The sequence below is a fragment of the Carcharhinus amblyrhynchos genome, chromosome 9 (genome assembly GCF_965287045.1).
Source record: "Carcharhinus amblyrhynchos chromosome 9, sCarAmb.v2.hapA, whole genome shotgun sequence".
Lineage (NCBI taxonomy): Eukaryota > Metazoa > Chordata > Chondrichthyes > Carcharhiniformes > Carcharhinidae > Carcharhinus > Carcharhinus amblyrhynchos.
In genome coordinates this window covers 72,025,916-72,039,519 of record NC_137332.1, presented here as the reverse complement: position 1 = coordinate 72,039,519, position 13,604 = coordinate 72,025,916, and the positions used below count along the sequence as shown (strand labels likewise).

At 40.6% G+C, this 13,604-nt stretch overlaps 1 protein-coding gene across 1 annotated transcript in view; it reads right to left on the bottom strand.

Annotated features, from left to right (window-relative positions):
- LOC145347934 (ral guanine nucleotide dissociation stimulator-like 1) overlaps window positions 1-13,604 on the bottom strand; it is a 92,350-nt gene that overhangs the window by 29,426 nt on the left and 49,320 nt on the right. The window contains exons 13-16 of the mRNA XM_080195922.1: window positions 13,033-13,110; window positions 8,626-8,819; window positions 4,164-4,297; window positions 1,464-1,679 (exon numbers count right to left, since the gene is read on the bottom strand). Of these exons, the coding sequence (XP_080052048.1) occupies window positions 1,464-1,679; window positions 4,164-4,297; window positions 8,626-8,819; window positions 13,033-13,110 (622 nt within the window). The remainder of the gene's footprint in view (window positions 1-1,463; window positions 1,680-4,163; window positions 4,298-8,625; window positions 8,820-13,032; window positions 13,111-13,604) is intronic.

The window sequence follows — 13,604 nt, the reverse complement described above, 5'->3', positions numbered from 1 at the left end:
GCTGGGTGAGGGTTTGTGAAAATGTGTGATTTTTATGGAAGTACCCACTTGAAAAAGGCATGGAGACAGGGATCCCAGGCAGGCTTTCAAACCTAGAGGGGCATCAGCCTTCCAGCTCGAGGGGAACAGCCAGCTGTTGCCAAGGATAAGTAATAGAAGGTGTTTCAAAATGGAAAAAAAAACAAAAAATCTGATTTCATTATAGATAAAGCAGCAAAGGCCACCAACAGGATGGGACTGCCTCTACAGGGTGGCCTTTGGTTGTGCTAGTACCCAGTTAGGCAGGGAGGACCTGTCTGCCTACCTGGAGTATACATGCGAGACTGCCACTGGGTGTCTGCCAGGCTGCAGCCAATTGAACTGTACCTGTCATGTTGTGAAACTGGAGACCGAGTGGAAAATCTCATTTAACCTCCTGTCAATGATCTTAAAGAGCGCAACCAAGGTGGGCACCCTTGCTGAGCCTCAAACCCACCTTCCCCAAAATGAGCAGGAAAACAGAATACCAAACTGGCACTGATAATTTTAGACCCAGTCTGCCTCTATTGCTGACCTAAAAGAGGACCTGCTCCCAATCTCTTTTAATCCCCCCATCCCCTGCCTCTGCGTGTGATGAACAGCCAATTTGGAAGATGCTGGAGGGAAGTCACTCGGGCATGGGGTCATTCACCAGCAAGAATTGATGGAAAGGAAGAATAAAATATAAACATTAATTACAGCCAGAAGGGGAAGGGATGCAAAGTACAAACTGTAATACTCAACTTCATTGCGGAAATGCAATTAATAACCTGAAATCAGTTTGCATTGTTTCTTCACGTGACTTGTTAATATTCAAATACAAGCATTAGCAGAGGCATGACCTGTTAGGTACATAACACCAACCTCTTCCTCTTTAGACATCCTGCAGCTTTATTAACTATTTGATTTCGTTGAGGAAAAATAAAGCCTAGGTTGAAAACTGGGCAGAGGTCTTGACCCAGAGCTCAACCAACAGTGGCTTTAGATCTTTAAAAACGCAGGGCAGTCACATGGCCGCCATACATTTCATATAATTAAATGATGCCAGATTGTGATATGACTACAGGATCTCTAATGCACAGGAGCTGGCAAACAGCTTCTGTAATAGGTACTGCAAATTAAGAAGGGGCTGCTTACTCAGCTTACTCTGTTATTTGCAGCCAAAGGATACAATGTTCAGCACATACTGGGTTTTGTTTACAAAAGCAAATTATACTGATTTCACCTTCCAAACTCACTGTGGGAATTATGATTGCCATAATTCAACATTCTACAGAAGCAATCAACTTTTCTTTGTCAAAAACCTACCTCACTGCTCCTCCCTCACCCACTATCCATGAGGTTTTCTGTACTTGTTAACACCCAACCCAAATTGCTTGCATGCGGCCTTCCACATCCCTGTGGGATTTTGCCTTTTGCATAGAGATCGATAGACAATGTCATACCTGAGCAATGTGAATCCACTTGTCAATTATTTTAGCCCTCTGCTGTGGTTTCGACTGGAGGTCCTTTAATATGGTACCAATGACACACTTAGTGACGAGATTGAATTGAGTGATGGTAGCCTGGACTGTAGGTGCTAGATGTTTGATTTCCTTTTTGTCCCGTTGGGACCAGATGTATCCCAGGCAATGATGGGGGACCACCTTTTTGAACAGGTACTGATCAAAAATAAAAATGAATACTAAAGATGTTTTTACTACCATAGACCTTTTGAACACTAAAGTGCAAACAAAACTTGCCCAGGTAATGGTCAACCAGCTTCACTGCTTTATACATTTAAAACTAAAATACAAAGGTTAGACAGTGACAGTGTATAATTCTCACAGATATAGGCATTAGTGGAGTGAAACATGCAGGATCTGTTCAGCTGCCTGCTAACATTGGATGGTGTATATATGAGTGGCTAATCCAATACCACATAATTTGCACCACCACCTGAGACAAATTTCTACCCCATAAGTGAGTGACGGATTATTTTTGACCAGATTATCTACTTTACAAGAGCCTCTCACACACCAATTAAAATATTTGGTAACATTTAATGAGATCTTCAAATTAAAAGGTGAGAGTGAACCACAACAGCTACAACTATATTACTCAATCATATGGAGATGGGATTCAAGACATAGCCAGAAACAAGGGGCAATATTAGGAAGGTTTACTAAAACCTTAGTCAAAGATGTATGTTTTAAGAAAGGCCATAGCAGGAAGAGGCAGAAGAGATTTGGGGAGGAAATGCAAGCATGGAATATAGGCAGAAAATACTAGAGTTGGAGAAGTAGTGAATTTGTGCTGATAGGATACAGTGTCAAGAGTTTTGGAGGAGCTCGTGAAGAGTTTTGGATATGGAAATGAAAGGCATGAACAATGGCTTCAGTGGAAGATTGGTTGTACTATGACCAAAAGCAGGCAGTATTAGAATTGAACTGAATTCTTTGTGCAATGGGGTTAAAAGTGACACTTCTGCATGCTGTAGACAGTTTGTTTTTAATCAGAGATAGTGACTGGGAAAGCATGCAGTTTCTAGTGCCAGCTGAAGATGGACTATGCCTCCATTCTCCTCCATGATCAATGCTGGGAAATTTATGGCTTGTTCATGCACAACTGAATGAACTGCCAGTCTAACAATGCAAGTGACAAGGCGAAAGGTCAAGAAAAATGGCAGAGAGGTAGAGTTAGGCATCAAAGTGCCTGTCGAAGCTAACTCCCATGTCTGCAGATCATATTGCCAGAGGCAGCATGTAGTTGAAGTAGGTGAGTGGGTTCAGGGTGCTAAAGCAGCATGTACTTTATTACCTGGATCCAGTGATGTTTGGAGAGGAGAATAGCTGATCTGGACTAAAGGAAGCCAATTTATAGAATGTTTTACTGTTAAACAGCTGCCCTCTCCCAATATTCTAAAAAAGTAAGATGTCCTGCATAGACTAGGCATTTCAATTAAACAGATTTCTAAAACATTTTATTTTGAGACAACCATAGGTTGCAATTTTAACGTAACTTGTCAAGATGGGATTGGGCAAAAGACTCATTTTACAGCCTATTTGCACCCTCCATTAGCATATGTTAAATTGGTCTCATCATAAATGAGAACATTGAATACAGCAGTTGGGACGTGTACATGACATTGGTAAGGCCATACTTGGAATACTATGTACCATTCTGGTCACCCTATTATTATAGAAAGGATATTATTAAACTAGGAAAAAAGTGTAGAAAAGATTGACTGGGGTGGTACTGGGACATTATGGTTTGAATTACAAGGAGAGGCTGGGACTTTGTTTACCTGGAGCAGAGGAGGCTAAGGGAGATCTTAGCGGTCTATAAAACAGGGGGGCACAGATCAGGTAGATAGTCAACATCTTTTCCCAAAGTTGGGAAGTCTAAAACTAGAGGGCATAGGTTCAAGGTGAGAAGGGAGAGATACAAATGGGTCTAAAGGGGCAATTTCCCTCCCCCTCCCCCAAAGTGTGGTGGGCATCTGGAACGAGTTGCCAGAGGTAGTTACATGGGTAAGACTGGTCGAGTGGGATATGGGCCAAACATGGGCAATTGGGACTAGCTTAATGGTTAAAAGCTGAGTGGCATGGACAAATTGGGCTGAAGGGCCTGTTTCCATGCTGTAACTCTCTAGGTTACTCAAGCGGACTGGTTGCACTTTGACTGCTATACACCATGAAAAATTTGCCAAGCTTTTTCCATGCAAGCCTGACTTGTATCAGTGTTTATCTGAAAACTAAAAAGGAAACTACACTGGTCTGCTCATATTTGTTACCATTTTTATGTCAGCTGTGAACATTGCAGCTTTAATCCTGCAATACCATTACACAATGCAGAGAAGTTTAACAGGAGATGTTAATAATAAAGGGGTTTTCAGTCACCCCCAAGGCTACTTGTTTCACATGACTTTCACCTTCAGAGAAACAAAGTTGAAGTTTTCATTGAAAGATATTCCAATCTTGTTACTGAGGTCACATGTCAAACATGCTCTGGTGTCTTAGACACTGCATTGTGTGTGAACTCAGTTATAGTGACTGCTAATTATGTGAAGAGAAATTGGATCACTGACTGCCATCCAAAACATCACACGCAGCATAGTGGGCAACTGGTCCCTACAGAATGGCCCCAAGTCCACGTTTACTCACAGCATCCATGTATGTCAGCTGCTCTGCAACAATGTCTGACGGGAAGGAGAGGATGTCCTGTTTCTCATCAACTCCCCCTATCTCTACATCCCCTTCCTCTCCCAGTCGGAAAGTGATGGTTCCATAGTTACTATCTGTACAATTGAAAGGAGACATTTATTTTGTGCCCAAAGTTCATGGCACTTAACTAAAATTTCTAAAAACAATACACTTCTCAAATATGCACAATTAGAAATCTAGCACTGGTTTAAAATGTTCTTACAGCTGTATTTTTTCAATCTAGATTCAGTGAAATTAATCTTCAACAATGTTACAGTCAAAGTCTCTTAATGGAGAGCACTTGAGTAGCAAGAAAATATTTATTGATGTGTTCTCATTCAGCAGTCCTGATAGATGGGAAGCTAATCTGTGTCTGAGTAAATCTTCCACCACACTTAGTATGTTCTTATTTCAAAACTTTGTCATAGAGCAAGTCACAGAATGTAATAAAGATACCATTGATAGCAACAGCTAGAAGAAATTGCCAATAGGTCGTAATAAATGCTGCCAGGCAAAAATCAGATCATAGTGCATCTTCCTCTTCAGGTTGCATGATGTATATCTTGCACTTGTGTATTCTGTAATCATAACGCCTCAAATTGGTAGTGCAAGGAGGGGGCAGGAAAAGATTGGGGTTAGAGAAGGAGAGGGAAACATTTCAGAGTCCTTTCCAGAAACACTGAAAGTTCTGGAAAAGCCTTTCTGATACTTTGACAGATACAGGCTTTACAAAAGGTCAAGACTGAAATGGCAAATAAGTATCTGGCACCACAACAAAAAAAAAGACCCTCTTCCAGTCAATGTCAGCACAACACTCAACTCTGATTCATTTTTAAACAAGCTTAGCTTAATTATAAATTCAGAATTCAGAAACAATTTCAAAAAAATGAGAAAGGAAACCCAAATGAATTTCAAAACCACTGGGCATAACTCTGCATGAACCTATGGTCAGCGGATGTTCTGAATTAGTTTACTTAAGAATGCCAGTAATGTGAAAAGCTTTACACAATACACATAAATAAACTAATTCACAACACCACACCATTCGGAAATGATTCTTCCAACCTGGCAGAATACTCAATTGGAGTATATGTGGGTAAAACGGTGTTCCTGTAACAACATGTATTGCATGTTGGTGATTACAATTTGTCAATAGTGTTTTTTTTAAGATCTGGTAATCTTTAAAATATCATTGTACCAAGTTCATTAATTCCATTACAATCCAGTGTATAACTAAACCTTTTTATCTTTCAGAGAGACTGAAAACCTTTATCTTTTGAGTTACCATTGAGTTGTAGAGTAGTTTAACTGGCAGTTATCAAAGTATGTTCATGTAGATGTTTCAAAGTGAAACACAGGTTAACCATTTGGCCAAAGGTGACGGTGCTGGTTCCAACTCTCAAATGGATCCATTAGCTGCAATCTCATTTCTCAGCACTTCTCCGCCCAGCAAATTGTAATAATCCATGCACCAATGGTTTTCTAACTCCTTCAGTGTTTAAACGTTGCACAAAAAGCTGACTGGAGTATTTCCAACATAACAAATAAAACTGATTCTTTTGAATGGAGGTTCGAAGTGAAAGTGGCTCTGGTGCAATGTTAAAAAGACAAATGCTAGAATGCTCAGCAAGACTGGCAGTGTGTGGAGAGACTGCTTCAGATCAATGACTTATCGTCGGAATTAAGATTTTTAAGGGAGGAACAAAAGGAAAGGGTGGCGAGGAGAAATAAACAAAAGATTTTGATGCAATAGCGAGAGTGATAATGTGTAGAATAAAGAAACAAAAGCTGTGTCCAAGTGAGGGATGAATGATATAGCAGTCATCCAATTGCAACATAATCAAAAACAATTCAGCAAAAAAAAGGAGTCACAGGCTATTATCCAAGTTGTGTGTTGAGTGCTATATTGTGTGGAGATGTGTGGAGATCAGGTGTTGTTCCTTAACCTGTATCAATCTTCATTGGAACATCACAGCATGCTATGGACAGAAAGGTGGGAGCAAGGTGGTGAATTGAAATGACAATTGACAGGATACTCACGGTCATGTTTCTGCAAAGTCATCACCCAGTTTGGCCCTCTCTACTGAGCAGCAAACAGTATTGGTAGAACACTGATTAATAGGATCACCCTGCCCATGCCTTCCACTGGATCATTTTTTTTTGCCAGCTTGATACCACCACCAAGTACATCTTCCCCTGCCCTCCTCTCTCAGAGTAAAAGTAATATCATTGTTTCACCTGGTAAGAATGGCTGGGGTCTTGGATGTGGAGAAAGGAAAAGGTCAAAGTACAGGTGTAGCATCTCCTGTGAATACACAAAAGTGCTGGACATGTGTTAGTGGTGACTGGAATACTGAAAGGGGAGGGCAGGGGAAGATGTACTTTGTGGTAGTATTAAGCTGGAGCTGGCAAAAAAAATGAGAACGATCCGGAGGAAGGCAAGGGCAAGGTGACCCTATTAATTACTGCTCTGGAAGGAGGGAAAGGGGTGAGAACAAAAAAAATGTGTGAAGTTGACTGGGCACAGTGAAGTGGTCGATCAACCACTCTGGATGGCAATCCTGATTTATGTCAGAAGCACTGATGTGGAAGGTTGCATCAGCAGAACAGATGTAACGGAGTCAAAGAAACTGGGAGAATGGAATGAGTCCTTACAGGAAATTGGAAAATTTTCAGACTGGAGGCCAATTACCAGCAGTGTACCACAGGGATCAGTGTTGGCTCCTCTGCTATATGTGATCTTTATAAATGACTTTGAGGAGTGGGCTGAGGGTGGGTCAGTAAATTTGCTGATGACACCAAGATTGGTGGAGTAGTGGATGAGGTGGAGGGCTGTTATAGGCTGCAAAGAGACATTGATAGGATGCAGAGCTGGGCCGAAGAATGGCAGATGGAGTTTAATCCTGAGAAGTGTGAGGTGATTCAATTTGGTGGGGTAAATTTGAATGCAGATTACAGGGTCAACGGCAGGATTCTGAGGAATGTGGAAGAACAGAGATCTTGGGGTTCATATCCGTAGATCTCTGAAAGTTGCCACTCAAGTGGATAGAGCCGTGAAGAAGGCCTATAGTGTGTTAGCGTTTATTAACAGGGGTTAGAATTTAAGAATCGTGGGGTTATGCTACAACTGTACAGGACCTTGGTGAGACTGCATTTGGAAAATTGTGTGCAGTTCTGGTCACCTCACTATGAGGATGTGGAAGCATTGGAGAGACTACAGGATGCTATCTGGTTTGGAGGGTAGGTCTTATGAGGAAAGGTTGAGGGAGGTGAGGCTTTTCTCTTTAAAGCAGAGGAGGATGGGAGGCGACTTAAGAGGTTTATAAGATGATGAGGGGGATAGATAGAGTGGACATTTAGAGACTATTTCCTTGAGTGGATGTAACTGTTATTAGGGGGCATAACTATAAAAGGTTCTTGGTGGGAGATATAGGAGGGATGCCCGAGCTAAGTTCTTTACTCAGGGGTTGGGGTGTGGAATGGGACTGCCTGCTGTGATAGTGGAGTTGGACACTTCAGGAACTTGCAAACAGCTATTGGATAGGCACATGGAGCACACCAGAACTCTTGGGAGTGGGATAGCTTGATCTTGGTTTCGGACAAAGCTCAGTACAACATTAAGGGCTAAAGGGCCTGTACCGTGCTGTACTGTTCTATGTTCTATGTAGAAAGCAGTGCAAAAAATGTAGTCAATGTAGTTGTGGCAAATATTAATTGACAGGCTGAATCCAGAAACTGGATTCATCTCTGATTCTTCCTTCCCTTGATTTTTCTCAGAGATGAACCTGGTGAAGGTGAGAGAAGGGTGGAATTCAAAAACAAGGTCCATTAAATTTCCCAGATCATGGCTGGAGCAGTCATCAACATACAGGAAAAATGAGATAAGGGAGGGGCCCCATGTAGGACTGGAAAAATGAATGATCCACTTGGTCCTGCAAAAACAAAAATGCAGTCATAACTAGGACTCACGCAGTTAATTATTTGGAGAAAGTGAATGGAGTTGACGGAGAAGTTGTTCAGAATTAGGACAGGCTTGCTCAGGTATGGTAAGGTAGTGGATGGGTCTCCATTCGAGGAAGGAGCAGAGAGCTCTGATATTGTTCTGGTTTTGGCACAGTGGGAAGGAAAACGGGGTCGTAGAAGGATTGGAGGTCCATAATTCTGATGTTATTTCACGTGTATGGCATAAATAAGTTTTGAAAGATGAAATTAAAATAAGCTTCACACTAGTATTTGCAATCACGATAAAATATTTGCAACCATCACCCACCCACCCCAGTAGAATTTCCTGGCCTTGCTGAAGTCAGTGGACTTTTGAACAGTTCATCCTATTTTCTGGCCCCCAAGACAGTAAAATTCCATTCTACCTCTGTTGTTTTGACAAGCAGTTTTTATCTTTGCAATGCAAAAATTAATATCTTACTGTCAAGCTCCTGTTCTCCTGATTCTTCCTTCTGAAACTGATCAAGGAGGTTCTGTGCCTGTTGCTCAAGCTCAGATCCTGGCATCATCTGCCTCAAGTAGGCAATAACCTTCCAGAGGCGTGTGTAATTTGGAACTTGGCGGAAGTCTTCTGAGCACTGGTCTAGCCAGGCTCGTAGAATTGAGACTGTAGTACTGGAAATAATTATACAAGTGAGTAACTGTCCATCAAGCAAAAATTAAGTTAGTAATCTGCAACTTTAAACTTTGTAGATCAAACCTGTTTTTGAATGTATTCTTCCGACATGGGTCATACCAGCATTTCTTTGTACCTCTCTAGTTAACTGACAGCAAGTGGTGATGAGCCACCTTCTTGAACTGCTGCTGTGTGCTTGCTGATGGTACTCCCATGGTGTCATCAGGCTGCAAGCTGCTGAATTTTAACCCAGTGACACTCCAGGATTGAAGGTACGTCAGGATGTGACATGTCTTTGAACAGAACTTTGAGGGCTGCTGTTTCCAAGGTATTTCTTCTTTGGGGAATTTCACTGATTCAACCTCCTGAGGCTCATCAAACAAAGCCAGACAAACCAAAGGAGACAATTTTTCGAAGAGCTTCTTAAAAAGAGAAAGATGGAGATATTTAAGGGGAAGGATTTATTCAGCTGAGATACACAACAGACCATACTTAGTGGAACATGGAGCTCCAGAAGAATTTTAGGGATTCACAAGGATGAGAGAGAAAGGAGGCCTTGGAGAAATCAGAATTATTCAAAAAATCAAATTCAGGCATTGGTGAAGCAGGAAACATTTGGGTCAGCAAATAGAGATGGACTGAATTCCAGATGAGATTAAGTTTACAAAGGGGAGTTTAAAGTAGGAGTTGTTTTTTTGTAAAGACTAAAGTGAACCATTCTTCTTAAAATAACATACAATTTATACTGAAGTCATCAGTTTTTCATTAGGAAACTCTCCTACAAGTCTGCACTGTTTGCTACATCTGAGTGGAGGTTGGTTTAGCTCAGTTAGCTGGACAGCTGTTTCAATGCCAACAGCACAGGTTCAATTCCCGTACTGGCTGAGGTTATGCACAAAAGCCCCATCTTCTCAATCTTGTCCCTTGCCTTAGGATCTTCAGGTTAAATGTTTGAGAGGGAGAGCAGCCTATAGTCATTTTGGACTATGACACTTTACCTTTTTTGCTCCATTAATTGAAACAGAAGGACATGCCTTTAAAAGTTGCACGCATCTGTTCTCAGTAACTCCATATTGTGTGGACTACACGCATGCACAGACTCTACTAAGACTAACCAATTTCATTCTTATTAAAATGGGGGTGGATGGGGGAGGTGGCAGTGGCTTGCTGTGTCACATGCAGTAATAGTCTTATGCTGTTCGATAATGAGATGACTCATTCTTAGAAATATTTTGCACTGCAGGGACAATTTTTACTTCATCTGTATTCAGTATGATAGCGTTCAGATCACAAATTAAATCCAGGGATAACTGTTCTTTCAAATCAGTCCCAAAACTGGTGGCCTAAATTTTTAAGGATACGGAATCAATTTAAAGTGAAGTACTGGAATTTTTGGAAATATCAGTAAATTCCGTCAGTGAAGTCAGCTGCATGACCTGAACCTTGATAAATGATAGTTTTTAAACATTTGCATAGGAATTCCAGAGTTAAGGGTCAAAACAGCTGAAAGCACAGCAAGACAAAGGAAATCCAAGATGCACAAGAGGATCAGAAATCTCAGTATTAGGTTCAAGAAAAATATCAGAGATAGAGAGGGGAAGAATGCCATGGAAAAGTTACATATATTTCAGGTAGTTACCTTCACTAGAGGAAACAATGGCTTTACAACTGAAATTAGACCACAGGAGGAAACCAGGATGATTTATTGCACCAAGAAATTCTTGCCTGGTATTGCTCAAATCAAGTAGTGTAGGCATTAAAAACACCTAACCAGTAATCCTCAAAAGATATAAGAAAGAAACTCAAAAGATCACAACCATAAAATTTTATTCCAGCAACAAAATACCCAGTTGGGAATAAGTTAGAGCTAAAGAGGATCTACCCTGCTGACTCATTATGGTAAAATTTAATCAGTACCTGCAGCTGAGAAAATTTGGCCCAAAGCACTAATCTGTGATCCCACTGGATTAAAACCCCTGTTCACAACACGTAATTAACAAGGGAGTATATTGCCACTGAGTCATCTGAAACTTCTGTTAAGATTCAATTACTCAACAGCATTCCTTTCAGTACCCAGAATGGTCGCTTCTGAAAGCCAACACTGAAAATACTCAAGACTGTGGTGACACTGGAGAAAAATGCAAGGACACAATAGGACTGGAAATAATTGTAATCTTAGGTAATATTTCAAATAATTATACACACAGTATCACAGAACTCTGCATATTTTTCTAAGTAATCATCCAGTGCCCTCTTGAATGCCTCGATTAAACCTGCCTCCACCACCCTGCTAGGCAGTGCATCCCAAATCAATGTGAAGGTGTTTTCTTCCTCACATCACATGCTTCATTTGCAAATCACCAAGTTTGTGGACTTTGTGCACTTTCCTCCAGTTCTGTGTTTTGAGGCATCTGAGTTTTATTGCACTTTCAATGTCAACTCCATCACAAACCTCTGCCTCTCCCTCCTCTTGAAAGACCTTCCTTAAAACACCTGTTTTCAAACATGCTTTTGGTCATTTTTGCAACTTTGTTCAACAGTGTTCCTATGAAGTATCTTGGATGTTTCACCACATTAATGTCATTTAAATACAAATTGTTCTTGGTATTTGCTTAACTAAACACAACGCCAACAGTTCAAAAATCATGGTACTGTGGAAAACAAAGGCAAGAGTTTCATACTGCCCTCACTCTACCCAAAAAGGGTTGTAGAGATCAACTTCCTAAGTAACTGGCCAGCTAGCACATTATCTTAATGTGATTTACGCTTTCCTCAATGAGGAATCAGCAATATTTTGGCCCCTTCCTGTTTCATTATTGTGTATGCACATCCTGGTACAATAAATAGGACTCACATAACATTCATCCAGAACAGATGTAGTCTCCTGTATTAGTTTCCCCAATCTAAAATGAGTTAGTTAGGGGGTTGGAGGATTTCTCCCTCCCTCATGCCTCAGATTTTGATAAACTTTTTTTTTGCTCATTCCAAGAGGTCACAGATCTCTTGGTGGGGTTGGCATGGTAGGTACTGCAACAGTTAGGTTGAGTATAGGGTTTTCTTCTGCGTACCATTTTCAAACATGTACAGAGATTGATGAGTGGTTTCTTTTGTGTCAGTGCATTCCTGTTGGAATTGCTTGCTATTTCATTGCAAGAGAAAGCATTCCTAGAAAACTGTCTTTCCTCCAAACTGACTATTTCTCTTTATAATACAACACAAACATGCTTTTCAATTTGATCACAAGCAGATTTGTTTTTTGCTCCTTGGTCTTTCAGGTCATTCTCACTAACCAAAGTGACAAAAGACAATATTTCCACTCAGAAAAAAAACAAATTAGTGAGCAAGCCATAAACCGAGAAAAGAACCACTGCCTGAGTACAGAAACCAAACTCCAAGTCCACTACTCAATCTTTTTTGATGCTTTTTCTTTCTTTCCTGTTAAATAGCTCAGAGTTTAATTGAAAAGTTGTATTGATCAGAATACCCATGGGTTTAATCCCAGGTCTCAACTCAGTTAACAGATGACTTGGTCCACTGCCATAAAATGACCTCAGCAAAAATCGGTATAGGTCAAATTTTTTTAATATATACAGCGTTCCCACCAATCGCCAATGTATTCTGCAGCATTGTATGTGATACTGCCTACAGTCAAATACCCTTGGCAGGTCTCAACTAACATGATTCAAACAATTGGAAAAAGTACTTGACAGCATTAATTTAGAAACCAGCTGGACAAATGAAAACTTAGTGAGAAGTCTACCAAGGTAGGATACCAGGAACAAGTGACAGTTCAGATGAATGATTTCACCAGATGGGCAATTTATTTTCTATTAGAACATTCACAAGAAGTTTGAAGTATATTGTAGAGAAGCCAAGGTTAAAGAGGGAAACCAACTTAATTATACCCTTAATGCAAGGTCCAAAAATGTCAATCCAAGATAAAGTCACTCAAGACCTTGATATTGTCAGCCAATCAACCCAACTCGAGAGTTTCAGACACTTTGTGCTGATGTATATATTTTTTAAACTCTCTCCACCAGTTTTTCTAATGTGACTGCTATGGTCTGGAATGGTGCTCACTTCACTGCAATGAGATGTCCACATGGGAGAAGTTTCCACATAATCTTACAGAAACTGCTGGCTCTCCAGTAATTTCACTTCATCGCATTCTGAATGAGGCATTTGGTGATTACATATTAGTTCAAAACTTACTTTTTGAGCCCTGCTGTCGGTTCTGGAAAACTTGTCTGGAAAATTTTATCATCGTTTGAAGTGCCAAAGTTTTCGCATCTGCAATTGATCACAAAATAAATCTTTAAAACGTTGCACGCATCTACAGTGGTGGTTAGTTGTTCAAAGCAACCCAAACAATCAATTATGCATTTTGGGACTTGGATCAGCTCATTTTGTTGAACAGGTTGCACTGCAGATGTATCGCTGTAATGGATGGTGATTTCCTTTTTCCCCTTCAACCTTTCGCAGGAAGTTTATAGGGCATTGCCACAAGGCTGGAGGGCCAAGGCAATTGGGACTGGGGATGGGTGCAATGGGGAGAGAGGGGAGAGAAGGTGGGGGGCATCCATTTCCCCAATATTTCATCCTTGCTGCATAGTCCATGAATATTAAACTGAGGCAAACAACTCAAGACTTTGGTCATTAAAATTGCTTACTATTTAATAAACACGTTTTGCACTGACAGTTTTCTCGCATCTCTTGAAATGGTGCAAGTATTATGTGATTGCTGTTGTCAGTTAATACACTGCAATGGAATGTCTTCGAGGAAA